The 12,877-nt window shown below is 40.3% G+C and overlaps 4 protein-coding genes across 4 annotated transcripts; all 4 read left to right on the forward strand.

Annotated features, from left to right (window-relative positions):
* The first annotated feature begins 1,330 nt into the window (after nucleotides 1–1,330).
* LOC131695731 (mitochondrial intermembrane space import and assembly protein 40-B) lies at nucleotides 1,331–2,186 on the forward strand. Its single transcript, XM_058984230.1, has 2 exons — nucleotides 1,331–1,692; nucleotides 1,749–2,186. Exons 1-2 carry the CDS (start codon nucleotides 1,475–1,477, stop codon nucleotides 2,014–2,016), a joined length of 486 nt encoding a protein of 161 aa, XP_058840213.1. The 5' UTR covers nucleotides 1,331–1,474; the 3' UTR covers nucleotides 2,017–2,186.
* Nucleotides 2,187–3,065: 879 nt separating this feature from the next.
* Nucleotides 3,066–3,982, forward strand: LOC131695730 (uncharacterized). Its single transcript, XM_058984229.1, has 2 exons — nucleotides 3,066–3,357; nucleotides 3,415–3,982. The coding sequence occupies exons 1-2, from the start codon at nucleotides 3,214–3,216 to the stop codon at nucleotides 3,847–3,849; spliced, it is 579 nt and encodes a 192-aa protein (XP_058840212.1). The 5' UTR covers nucleotides 3,066–3,213; the 3' UTR covers nucleotides 3,850–3,982.
* A 1,789-nt stretch (nucleotides 3,983–5,771) lies between these two features.
* Nucleotides 5,772–8,579, forward strand: LOC131695716 (uncharacterized). The gene has a single exon (XM_058984212.1). The coding sequence runs from the start codon at nucleotides 5,772–5,774 to the stop codon at nucleotides 8,577–8,579; it is 2,808 nt and encodes a 935-aa protein (XP_058840195.1).
* Nucleotides 8,580–8,930: 351 nt separating this feature from the next.
* On the forward strand, nucleotides 8,931–9,800 carry LOC131695717 (uncharacterized protein K02A2.6-like). Its single transcript, XM_058984213.1, has one exon. It carries the CDS (start codon nucleotides 8,931–8,933, stop codon nucleotides 9,798–9,800), a length of 870 nt encoding a protein of 289 aa, XP_058840196.1.
* Nucleotides 9,801–12,877: the final 3,077 nt, after the last annotated feature.

A 12,877-nucleotide genomic window follows, 5' to 3' on the forward strand; every position in this document is an offset into this window, starting at 1 on the left:
ATGTCGTTTTCAGCAGGGATGGGCAAAATATAAGATGAAGCCAGCTGGCGGATCCTATCCTAGGCCGAGATTTAGTGCAGAATTTTCCTCCATTCACTCTCCAAACTTTTACTCGTTTTTGGAGTACCGACGCATTATTTTTATAACAAAAATCTACAAAAAAAAATTATTATCGATGGTAAAAACTTAACAAGAACATTTTCACTGTAAACCGAGCTGTAAACAAGTTTACGCTTTTTTCAGATATAAGTCTTGAATAAAGATTGATCCGCCATTTTAGATCCACAGACTTAAAAAAGTGCTACAATCCGGTCAAACCATTCGATATTTGATTCGGAATCCTGAATGTCACCAGTATGGATTCCAGCTCAAATGCAACAACCGATTTTGAAACCGATTGAGTCGGAATCGGTTGTTGCATTTGAGTTGGAAACCATACTGACTCCATTTAGAAATCCGAACCTTTTCCGGAATCAGTTTAACTGGGAAGGAATTGTATATATAGGAGCTGTCAAGTTGTTCCCCCTCTGGATTTCATCGAGCACTGAAACACTCAAAACGTGAATTTCGAGCGATTCAATTTTTTTTTCACGGCACATTTTAAACCATTCACGACCATTCCAATCCATTCTCAAGAAATGTTGGGAATGCGAATCCATCCGAACTAACCAATGCCAATATTTTTATCAATTCGTTCAGAATTATAAATTGTAAGTTTATTGCATACACAAATCATGAAGTGTCATTTCCCTCGCCAAACCAGCGAATCACGAGTATATATTTTTCCTTTGCTCTTGGATAGTGTAATAAAATTCAGAATACTTCCAAATCCAATTCATCAAATTGTTCATCACAAAAGCTGCACTGTTAATATCGATGTCGATGCACATCCCAGTACCGTGAAATGACAGCTAATAGCACGTGTGCCATCTCTCCAACAATTTGATGTAATTTTGTTGATTGGTGCTGAAATTTATTCGATCAAAAAGTTTATAGTTCACAAGCATAAAATAAAGACAAAATACCGTGAATCTGCACCATTTCTTTGTCCTACGATGTGATATGAGTGATTACTACTATCTGGATATTTCACTGTAAGTTGTATTGCACCTCTCACACATTTTAATAAACTGATTATGAAACCAATTTACTGTTCCCTACAACCGCAGTAAGCTAGCAACTGAAACAGCTCAACTGTTGCCGGTCTTTTTCAAAAGCTGCCTGGAACGATCAATTACTCAAATTTTCGGCGAAATTGGTGGTCAAACCACCGTTGATGTTTTAAAATTTGACCCTCGACGAGTGAGAGCCATTGTCCGACTGCCGGCAAATTTCTACGTCAAACTACGGGCTGCTATCACACTGACGGGAGATTTTCAGGCAATTCCGTGCAGTTTTGTTGTTCATAAGGCTGGACCAGTGCTACTAGGCCTAGTGGAAACACACCTCGAATTCTGAATACACAGTGGACACAATGTCCTTTTGTAAAAGTTTCGGTAAAGATAAGGTTATATTTGCCACAAAAGAGGATCATGCGAAGCCCAGTACAATACAATTACCGGAATCGGAACCGGCGCCTGGCTTGATTCTGGAAAACGGGGATATCAACTGGAGCTGTCCGTGTCTGGGTGGAATGGCGACCGGGCCGTGTGGCGTTGAATTTCGGGACGCATTCTCTTGTTTTCATTATAGGTAAGTGCGCCATCAGTCTATCGAAACAAAAACCTCACAAAGTTTACTTGTAATAGCGAGGCGCAACCGAAAGGATCAGACTGTTACGATGCCTTCAAAACAATGCAAGACTGTATGGCAAACTATCCGGGTGTGTATAAACAAAATCTACGGGACGACGAAGAAGACACAGAGAACGGGCTTGGTTTGGGCGCAATGCTCGACGATGAGGAAGAGGATCCAGACAGACAGTCCCTAAAGACGGAATCAGCAGCGACGGAAAGTGGAAATATCAGGTCTGGAGGTGATGAGCCGCTGACAGCTGTAGCGCATAAAGCAACCTAGCGTTGATCGCATAGTTGTAGTTTATGATAAAGTTTTTCAGAGTAGACGGAACTTGTTTGGATTTTGCACATTGATGACTTAATTGCTAACCTATCTTATAAACCGATTCTGCGGCATTAATTTTGCCTGTATATCTTGTTTCACACTGTAATAGCGTAGAACTTCATAAATGATTTTCAAATTAGAAGTTGAACTGTATCCTTATTCGAATATTTTGTATTTTAATTTCATTTCTAAAAGGCTAATTGATTTCGTGAACAAATATTTGTTTTGTTGCTTTATCATAATTTGTTATAACTTCAACGCAAAGAGAAACTTGTACAATTCTGTCATTGAGCGATATGCTGTTTTGGTCTTTATTTTTTTTATATATGGAAATTGGAATAGCAAAAAACTTTAAATTGTACTACATAATTTTTTGCTAGGTCTGCCAAAGATGCTTAACCATTGTTAACTAAAGCCGATAAATTTAAACAAGAACGTATTTATTTTTTCGAAACAATCTAATGTTCTCTGTCGTTTTTGCTTCAGTTAGGTTCTAAACCCAACTGTGTTAACATGTATTAACTGACAGTGATTAGGGATGTCACATTGACATGTTTTGGTAAAAAAATCTTTTTACCATCTGTGATGCCTAAAACAGGAAAAATCAGCGAATATCTACGTGAAATTTCAAAAAAATCTTCGCAAATTTGAAATAATTTCAACAAGTTGTTGGAATTTGTGAAATTTTCATAAAAATGCCAAAAATCTGTCGTCTGTAACTAACGACTGTCACGAAAAATTGTTGAAAATAAACTGAAATTACAGAAAAACCTGTGAATGTGGCACGTTGGTTAGAACCTGACTCAGTTTCGGGGTTACGCAAAAAATGGCATTAATTGGTTTTATTTAGCAGTATTTACCAGGAGAAACTGAAAACAGGAGGAAATCTTCCATGTATCCCCTTTTCTCGTTATCATTGGTTACTCTTGATTTTCCTACATACACTTTCAACGAGTATGGGATTGCCACATCTTCTATTTAACGCATTGATCTGCAAATGACAATCGACTCGGCAGCTCATCAGACTAATTCAATGAAAACAAAAATCAGAAAGTGTCAAGAAATATGAATGTTTTCAACGCGGAAATACAGTAACTTTAGTAATGAGACTCTAGTTTAGCAACATTTGGAAGCGATCTCTGCCCGAACCTTATGGACGCAAAACTAAACAGCTATCGAACGAAGAAACGTCGCCAGGCCGTACTAAATAGTTTCAAGGATCGTCTTTTTAACATGGTTTCTTTCCAACAAGTCCGAGTGGACGAAAAATCAACCCACGTCATAGTGGAAGCAGATGTAGGTCATATCTCATTTTTTCCGTACAGTACAAACTAATTCCATTACTATTTTCAGATCGCTGATAATCGCTCTGGTACGAAAACCGTGATCACTCCCGTGCACAAAACAAAACTAACCGGTAAAACGGATCGCACCAATTCGGACACCGAATCGGTACTGTCGATAGACGGTAGCAGTACGGTTTGCAGCGATGTGGATGAGCCATCCGAAACTCGGTCCGCTCTGAAACCAACGAAGTCCTACCTGACATACATCACCTATTTGGTTTATTTCTTATTCTGGGTCACATTGTACGCGATCGCAATCGAGCTACGATTCGGAGTGGTTTTTCTCATGCTGTCCGCCCTGGTTGCTATCTATTTTAATACCCGGACCGAGAAAATCCCCGGAGAGATTAGTGCCTACAGTGTCTTCAACAAGAACTGCGAATCCATCGATGGAACGCTGAAGGCGGAACAGTTTGAGCGGGAGATCGGAATTCGGCACTGAGATGTACTGATAGGAACTTTTACGATTATACAACATGTTTATTGTGGTTTTAAAGCCGGAAAATTTGTGATGAAAAATTCTATTTATACAAAATTTAATAAAAGTATCTATAATGCAAATCAATATTCTTCAAAAGGGCTAAAGAGATTTTTGTAAACTTATTTCGCTCATTATTCCGCTGTCGAGTTGAATACCAGGAAAAGTACAAATGAATAAACCTCTTTACCCTTGGTAGAATCAATTTCAAATGTTCTCTGGGTTAAAGTTATAGCACATTAAGAGAAATCTGCAAAACAATTTGTTTACAAATCTTATTAACCCTATTCAAAAGTTGTATGTATTTTGTTTATAAAACCGATTTCTAAATGAGTATTTTAATGCAAGATAAGGCTGAATCATGCCTTTTTCGAACGAATGTGATTTGCATTCTCAATAACGACAGCAAAATCAAACGAGCGCCCGATTCAATCGAACCACATTCGTTCGTAAAATCAATCCGTCGTAATTCAGAATAAGTCCGAAACATCATACTTTAGACATACAGCGTTAGTGTGTCATAGATCATAGGTGAAATATTCGTGTTTGAGCGAAGCGAAAATTTGAATCGATCGTGTCCCATTTTGTAATTATATTGAGTGCGATAAGTTATCGAGCTATGCGTTTAGCAGTGATATAAGACGCTTCTGTAATATGTTTAAATGATCTACTTTGCTGATGTCATTCAAACTCAATATTTATGAAAAATATCGCGATATTAGAAAACTAGTCAACAAGTTTATAACGTTTAAAGTTCTCATACAAAATGAGACTAAATCGAGGAGCAAGCACTAAATCGTCAATACGACGCACTACCAAAAGTAGTACTCAATTAGTTACTTTAAGTACCATTAGGTACCATAAAGTACATTAATATTTAAAAAGTGTCAAATTCATGGTACTTTAATTACAGGCATGATTTTAAGCGCCTTCGTACTTCAAATGCACAAAATACTTTAAATATCGCCAATATGTATTTTAAATATTTTAAGCACTCACACATTGATATTAATTACATTAAGTACCTTATTAAGTACAACAGAATTTTTAAATACTTTCATTATTTACTTTATTTATATTAAAATACGTGGGTATTTTCAATACGACGCACTCAAACCTGCTAGTGCTTGTCCCTCGGACTAAATAGTCGCCCATGGCTTGTAATTTTCAATGAGTTTAAAATAACTCGGTTTTTGCTTGTATCATACAAAATTATATAGTATTTGTGGTACCGGAGTACGGGCCTGGTAGAGAGGAGTTGGGACAGCTGATGTGGGTGGTCGAGAAAAGTGTATTACAGAACTGGGACAGAGCAATAATAAATAAACGGAGTATTACATTGGCGACGAGGATTAATCCATTAATTAAAACCAGGTAACGAAAAATTGATTATACCGGGTTTTGGTGTGTTTATTTTCCGAAAAAAAAGGAAAAAAATTGCAAGTAATTGAGGTTATATGATGTTTATTTTTCTGTTTGTTCACACTGAAAGGTGTCGGAGTAGTAATCCGCAAAAGCGGAAAAGAAAAGACCGCAGAGGCGGATAAGATTTATAGACCGCAGAGGCGGATGAAAATTGAAGACCGCAGAGGCGGACAAAAATCAAAGACCGCAGAGGCGGATGAAAATTCAAAACCGCAAAGGCGGACACCAAGAAAAAGCCGCAGGGCGGGCACGTTACCCTTGCATAACGTGGAGGTGTTGGATAGTCGATTGGCTTCTAAAACAGCGATTGCAGTGGTGAATTTCCCGTCAATAGGAAAGACAGAGGTCATTTCTTACCATTAGCATCTAGCGAGTAATATACAAAGAGGTATGTTGAAATTCATTAAACGGGTAATAAAATTTGCATAGTAGTAAAACTACATTTCTCCTAGGCAAACACGATGGAAAAGTGGGACATTTCCCAATTTAAGTTTAAATCTTTGCCTCGCAATACCGTTAAGAACGAATGGATCAAGTATAAGAGAAACCTTGATTTCATAATCGCGGCTACAGGGGAAACTGATCGCACCCGAATCAAAAACATTTTTTTGGCGAAAGCCGGACCGGATTTGCAAGAGATATTTGCTTCCATTCCCGGGGCAGATGTACAGGAAGATGAAGCGAAAACAGTCGATCCATTTGCGGTGGCAATAAGCAAGTTGGATGAATACTTTTCGCCAAAGCAACATGAGACATACGAGCGGAACATCTTTTGGACACTGAAACCAGATGAAGAGGAGCCACTAGGAAAATTTATGCTCCGATGTCAAGAACAGGCTACAAAGTGCAACTTTGGTAATAATGCCGAAGACAGCCGAGCTATCAGCGTAGTTGACAAGGTAATTCTGTATGCACCGAGCGACCTTAAAGAACAGCTGCTTCAGAAGGACGTTTTAAAACTGGACGATGTCACAAAAATTGTCAGCTCCTATGAATCTGTAAAATTGCAGGTGAAATCAATGAACCTTCCGGGACCGAGTTATTCCAGTGCGCCGGATTTCATATCATCATCGAATATCAATAAGATCAAACTCTCGAATAATGTATGCACACGATGCGGTCGAAATGGTCATTTCGCGAATAATTCGGTTTGCCCGGCGCGGTCCAAAGAATGCATTAAATGCAAACGTATCGGACATTTTGCTGCCCAATGCCACTCGGTCTCTGTACTGAAACGCAAACCGTGTTTAAGGCAAGAATCGCAAAGACCTAATAAACGATTCAAGTATCATCGGATAAACGAAATCGAAACCCCAAATGATGGGAAAGGCAACAATTTTCTGTTCAGTATTAGCGATGGTGGCGAAACGATTCGGATCAAATTGGGTGGCGTAGTTTTGCAAGTACTCGTGGACTCTGGATGTACAAAAAATATTGTCGATGAATGGTCTTGGAACTATATCAAAGCGAACGGAGCAAAAATATGGAACCAGTTGAAGAACTGCGATGAAGTGTTCCTTCCATATGGGGAAAATGCGAAGCCCTTAACGCTCTTGGGAAAATTCGACACAACTGTATCAATTAACGATGCTGGTAGGATTTTCGAAAAGGACGCTACATTTTATGTAGTCAAAGGGGGTCAACAGTGTTTATTAGGGCGGGTCACAGCTACCGACTTGGGCGTTTTAGTTATCGGGTTACCGAGTACCCACGGGGTGAATACAATTACACCCACAGGAGTTCAACCATTTCCTAAGATCAAGGGTGTCCAGGTGAAAATTCCGATCGATGGAACGGTACCACCGGTCTGCCAACAACCGAGGAGGCCCCCAATCGCACTCATGACGAAAATTGAAGACAAATTAAATTCGTTGCTTGCCAGTGAGATCATAGAACGGGTGGAGGGTGGCTGTCCATGGGTCTCACCGTTGGTAACAGTGGTAAAGGACAACGGAGATCTTCGCTTATGCGTGGATATGCGCAGAGCGAATGTGGCTATCATACGGGAACGGCACATTATGCCAACAATAGAAGATTTCCTACCGAGATTCACGTCTGCGAAGTGGTTCAGCCGGCTTGATGTCAAAGAAGCGTTTTATCAGGTGGAGCTTGATAGTGAGAGTCGCTACATAACCACATTCATTACCCACATGGGACTTTTTCGGTACCAACGCTTGATGTACGGGGTGGCTTGTGCCCCAGAGCTCTTTCAAAGAATTCTTGAGCAAATCTTGAGTCCTTTCAGTAAGAATGTGGTCAACTTCATAGACGATATCCTAATTTTTGCTAGTACGGAAAAAGAACACGATGAAGTACTCCATGCAGTGCTGTCGACGATGAATGAATACGGTATACTACTGAATCAGAGTAAATGCGTGTTCAAGGTTGCCCAACTGGAATTTCTAGGACACGTCGTATCATCGGACGGAATCTATCCTTCGAACAACAAGGTAGAAGCTCTTCAAAGATTTCGAGCACCTACAACCGCGGAGGAAGTTCGCAGTTTCCTGGGTTTGGTTACGTACATCGGTCGATTTCTGCCAAATCTAGCGACAATAACTGCTCCGCTCCGTGAATTAACCCATGCTGGGGTTAACTTTGCCTGGGGATGCGAACAACGTACGTCTTTTGCTAAACTCAAGGACATGATTGGGAACGTACACCATTTACGATTTTTCGATAACAGTATGCGAACAAGGGTTGTAGCGGATGCCTCACCAGTTGCTCTTGGGGCAGTTCTTTTACAATTTGAAGGACCCACCGATGATATTCCCCGGCCAATCGCTTACGCCAGCAAAAGTCTGACAGCGACAGAAAAACGTTACTGCCAGACAGAAAAAGAAGCTCTCGCTTTAGTCTGGTCTGTGGAGCGATTTTCCATCTATCTCATAGGACGCAAGTTTGAGCTGGAAACAGACCACAAACCTTTGGAAGCGATTTTCAAACCCACTTCAACACCATGTGCACGAATCGAACGATGGGTGCTTAGGCTTCAGTCGTTTTCGTTTGTTGTGAAATACCGTAAAGGCATAAGTAATGTAGCCGATCCATTGTCACGGTTGGTCGAGGAACAAGAACCAGAAGAGTTCGATGCTGAAAGCAAGTTCATGGTACTAACCGTTTTAGAATCAGCAGCGATCGATGTGCAGTTGCTGGAAGATATGTCCAGTACTGATGCTACTTTGGAGGCTGTAAAGCAGTGTTTACAAACTGGGTGTTGGGATGCCCAACAAGTTAAGTCGTTTGCTCCTTTCAAGAACGAATTGTGACTCATCGGGGAACTTGTAATTAGGGGAAATAAACTGGTAGTTCCAGATTGTTTGAAATCGCGTATGTTGGACTTGGCTCATGAGGGCCACCCTGGCGAATCGGTTATGAAGCGGCGGTTGCGTGACCGGGTTTGGTGGCCCGGAATGGACCGTGATACCGAAAAAAAGGTTAAATCATGCGATGGATGCAGATTGGTGAGCTTGCCAAATAGACCGGAGCCGATGAGCCGTCGTGAAATGCCTTCGAAACCGTGGATTGAGATAGCCATAGATTTTCTCGGACCCCTACCCTGTGGAACTTACTTACTTGTTGTAATCGACTACTACAGTCGTTATAAGGAGGTAGAGACAATGACTAAAATAACAGCCAGGGAAACCGTAGAGAGACTTGACAAAATATTCAGTCGGCTCGGTTATCCACAAACAATCACCTTAGACAACGCCAGACAGTTTGTGAGGACTGTATTGGAGGAGTATAGCAAAACGAAAGGGATTATTCTCAGGCACTCAACCCCATATTGGCCACAGGAAAACGGGTTGGTCGAACGTCAAAATCGCTCCCTTCTAAAGCGTCTACAGATCAGTCATGCGCTGGGTCGGAACTGGCGTCGGGAACTTCGGGAGTATTTACAGATGTACTACACCACACCTCATTCGATCACGGGTAAAACTCCGACGGAATTACTATACGGAAGAACGATCAGATCAAAAATACCGGCCTTGGATGATATCGAGACAATACCGTTGGGTGATGTTCGGGACCGAGATCGAGTATTGAAAGAGAAAGGGAAGCAGGCTGAGGACCTCCGACGCCGCGCAAGGAAGTCATCACTCTCCACAGGCGATACAGTACTTATGCAGAACCTGCTGCCAGGTAATAAGTTGTTGACGACGTTCAACCCGAAAGAGTATGTTGTCACGCATCGCGCAGGACCGCGTGTAACCGTCGAAGATCCAGCAACCGGTAAATCGTATGATCGCAACGTAGTTCACCTGAAGAGACTACCCGAGAGTACAACAGAGCCGACAGAATCAGTAGCAGCTGCTGCGATGGACAACGTTGAAGATCAACACCCTGAATTCAGCAGTTCAGAAGATGATCTTTACGGATTCGACGATAACCTCGAAACGGATCACAGAGTCGAGCCGGAAATGGTTTCCATAACTCGACAGCGTCGAGTCGTTAAGAAGCCTTCTAAATTTGCAGACTACGTACTTTAATCTTCAGAAAAAAGGGGAGATGTGGTACCGGAGTACGGGCCTGGTAGAGAGGAGTTGGGACAGCTGATGTGGGTGGTCGAGAAAAGTGTATTACAGAACTGGGACAGAGCAATAATAAATAAACGGAGTATTACAGTATTCATGTGTATAAAGTTTCGCTATTGGTATGTAAACAAAATTAAACGCTTTTCTTTTTATTTCAATTTATAATACTCACCATGTGTTACTTCCTGAATCCAGCATATTTCTCGACAAACATCTCAAATTGTCCTAATGAGAGCCTCTCTTTGTTTACTTTCTCTTTCGATTATTACGGAGTCATCTTAAAGCTTTTCAATATTGTTTCAGGATATATCGAAAAACTCTGATTTCGACTATCTAATTCTGTTAAGAATTGAGTAACAAACGTATAAACCGAGGGTCTGCCCTAAAGGGAAAAAGAGTGTGTCCGGATAAGAATAAGAAGAGTGGCAGATTTGACAAACGCAAAACAGATTCAAGATAATCTGCATAAGGTGTATGCATGTGTGTACAATAATATTTTTGGTGGCAAACGCTTTGAGAGGCTGAAAGCACTAGTTTCTATATTCAAAACATTGTTTTAATTAATTTCGTTTTTATTAACCTCTTTTTTGGGAAGTGAATCAGTATTTACGCAATGTCGATCTTGCCAATCGTAAAACCAAAACTCGCTTTACGTATGCCTATACCTTATCTGGTACCATCTTGGGTTTTCACGTCATTTGCAGTTTGACAAGACCAAAATTTGACAAGACCATAATTTGATGTTGGAACGGTCTATCCCTGAGAATGATCATAGGAAGGGCAATCCCTCGGTATAAACAGCCGAGCATGGTGGCCAGATAGAATTTCTTAATATCGGTAGGGTCACTAAAAGTTTATCGGTAGTTATCGGTAAGCCGGGTTGTTGTCCCAAAAACGTAGTGTTGACATAGAATTGTAAAATACTGAAAACACAGATCTCAGACCAAATCTAACCCAAAAAATTAATGTTGAGTAGGATGTGTCCAAAGTCAATAAAAATCGGTAGTTTTCGGTAGGGATAATAAAATATCGGTAGTCTTGCCTTCACTCAAAAAAAAGTAAACGTTATGCCTATTGATTTTACACATAGATTTTTGCAATTAACGGAGGCATATAGACACTATTTGCTGGCACATAAACCTAATGTGTGTATTTACAAGAAATATTAATCTTACATTCACATTTCATAACTATTAGGCACATAAAACCCCATTCTATAACAATATGCACATATAACTTATGTGTGTGCATACATAGTTTATACAGTTGACACATAGAAGGTATGTGTGCGCGTGATAACAATAGCATTCCTTTTTCATATGAATTTTAAGCGGTTTGAGGCAAATAGATTTAACGTTTGGATTTTTTTCAGTGTTGGTCGTCTGTGAATCGGTTGGGAAGACCAAAATCGGTAGGACTACCGACAAATCGGTAGGTCTGGCCACCCTGCAGCCGAGTTATTAGAAAAAGAGAAAGTAAAGAAAGAGAAACTGAGTTCTACAAGATGACGACACGAATGAACTCATGATGAATGAAGTTCATGTTTGACAATTCTCGGTGGTTTGTTTACTTTGTCAGTTGCGTGAGTTCGAGTGCAACGGGTGCTCATCTGTTGCATTTGCACTCACGTAACTCCCATGTAAACAAACCACCGAGAATTGTCAAACGAAGTTCATCCGACTCATTTTGTTGGGTTATGTCGGTTGGTGTAAAACCTAACTGTCATTTGCACTTAGGACCATTTGACATGTTTGGCTAGATTTGTTTACATTGCTCAATTGGGTCATAAACCATATGCTGTTTTCGTTTTTTCCGACCCAGCTGGCGTTGAAAATACGAAATCATACTTTTTTTTTGCATTTTTTTGTACGCAAAATAAATACAAATTATTTACAAAATTAAATTATCACCCACACCTTCTATTAAATCACCTTGATCACTATACTTTTGCTAGGATAATTGTCAAAAATGCTATCCCATGTGGCTAAATTCACTGTCAAAGAAGATCGATAGTGTCAAACACATTGTTTTTCAGAAAATCAATTAAAAATCATTCAGAAGTTTTAAACTTTGAACGCCGAAACTGCGATATTACCATTTTGTCGATTTACAAAGTAAAAAAAATGCTTCAAAAAGTTTGAACACTTTATGAAGCTCTATGCTGCGATCACTCATAATAATAATAAAATCAAAATACGAAAATATTCACTGTTTATTTTCTCAGAATGGGTATCGCCCTTTTCAAGAAAGAGTCTTGTAAATAGTTCATCCGCTGACAGCATTCGCCATCTTTCCTTTGCTTGACACTCTGCTGTCCGTGAGTGATGCGTGAACGCACGCAACACATCCAAACGAGGTTTGTTTTCATTTCAAATGAACGCGTTCGTACACGAATTTTTCCACCGCTCCCGTTCCCTGTGGAGTCCACATCTACGCACACAGGCGAATGGTTTCAAACCATATACATCGGGCAGTGTCTTGTCAGAAGTCAGTCAGTCTTGTTTTGGAGGAAATGAACTACGGAAAGAAGCGAATTTGCCTTCGTAATTGAGTGCGTAAATTTTTATAGGAAAACATCCGTCGTCGGGAATACAGTGATTTTGTAGTGCGTCGGGTACCACCGTGTGTGGAATGTCGATTGACCCTTTCGCGATTGCTCCCGCTTGGATTAGAACCTACCAGCAGCCTTTACGTATTTAATACACGTAAATCAAATTGGTGGAAAATTTTTATTTTCCTTATCGTCTCAGTGAGTGTTGGAGTTTAATAGAACCAAATCAGGTAACGTTTTGTGTGGCCCCGTGATCTAAAGTTTGTTTTGGTCCTTTGAGGAGTGTTTCAGTTTAGCGCAAAGCGTTTGAAAGTGGAGTTTCCGTATCAATCGAGTGACTGCCATCGTCATTGTTGTAATGGTGGCCTGTGAAGTACCTTGAGACATCATCAGCTGTACAGTGCGAAAGATCAGGAGGACCGCGGATTGAAGGAATTGACCCCTACAGTGATATCGAGTTTTAAGGATTTCAGGTGGAGGA

This window comes from Topomyia yanbarensis, unplaced genomic scaffold (assembly GCF_030247195.1).
Source record: "Topomyia yanbarensis strain Yona2022 unplaced genomic scaffold, ASM3024719v1 HiC_scaffold_5, whole genome shotgun sequence".
NCBI lineage: Eukaryota > Metazoa > Arthropoda > Insecta > Diptera > Culicidae > Topomyia > Topomyia yanbarensis.

Coding starts and splice junctions, on each gene's coding strand:
- LOC131695731 (XM_058984230.1), top strand. CDS start 1,475: ATGTCCTTTTGTAAAAGTTTCGGTAAAGATAAGGTTATATTTGCCACA. Junction 1,693..1,748: donor TTCTCTTGTTTTCATTATAG/GTAAGTGCGCCA, acceptor TACTTGTAATAG/CGAGGCGCAACCGAAAGGAT.
- LOC131695730 (XM_058984229.1), top strand. CDS start 3,214: ATGGACGCAAAACTAAACAGCTATCGAACGAAGAAACGTCGCCAGGCC. Junction 3,358..3,414: donor ACGTCATAGTGGAAGCAGAT/GTAGGTCATATC, acceptor TACTATTTTCAG/ATCGCTGATAATCGCTCTGG.
- LOC131695716 (XM_058984212.1), top strand. CDS start 5,772: ATGGAAAAGTGGGACATTTCCCAATTTAAGTTTAAATCTTTGCCTCGC.
- LOC131695717 (XM_058984213.1), top strand. CDS start 8,931: ATGACTAAAATAACAGCCAGGGAAACCGTAGAGAGACTTGACAAAATA.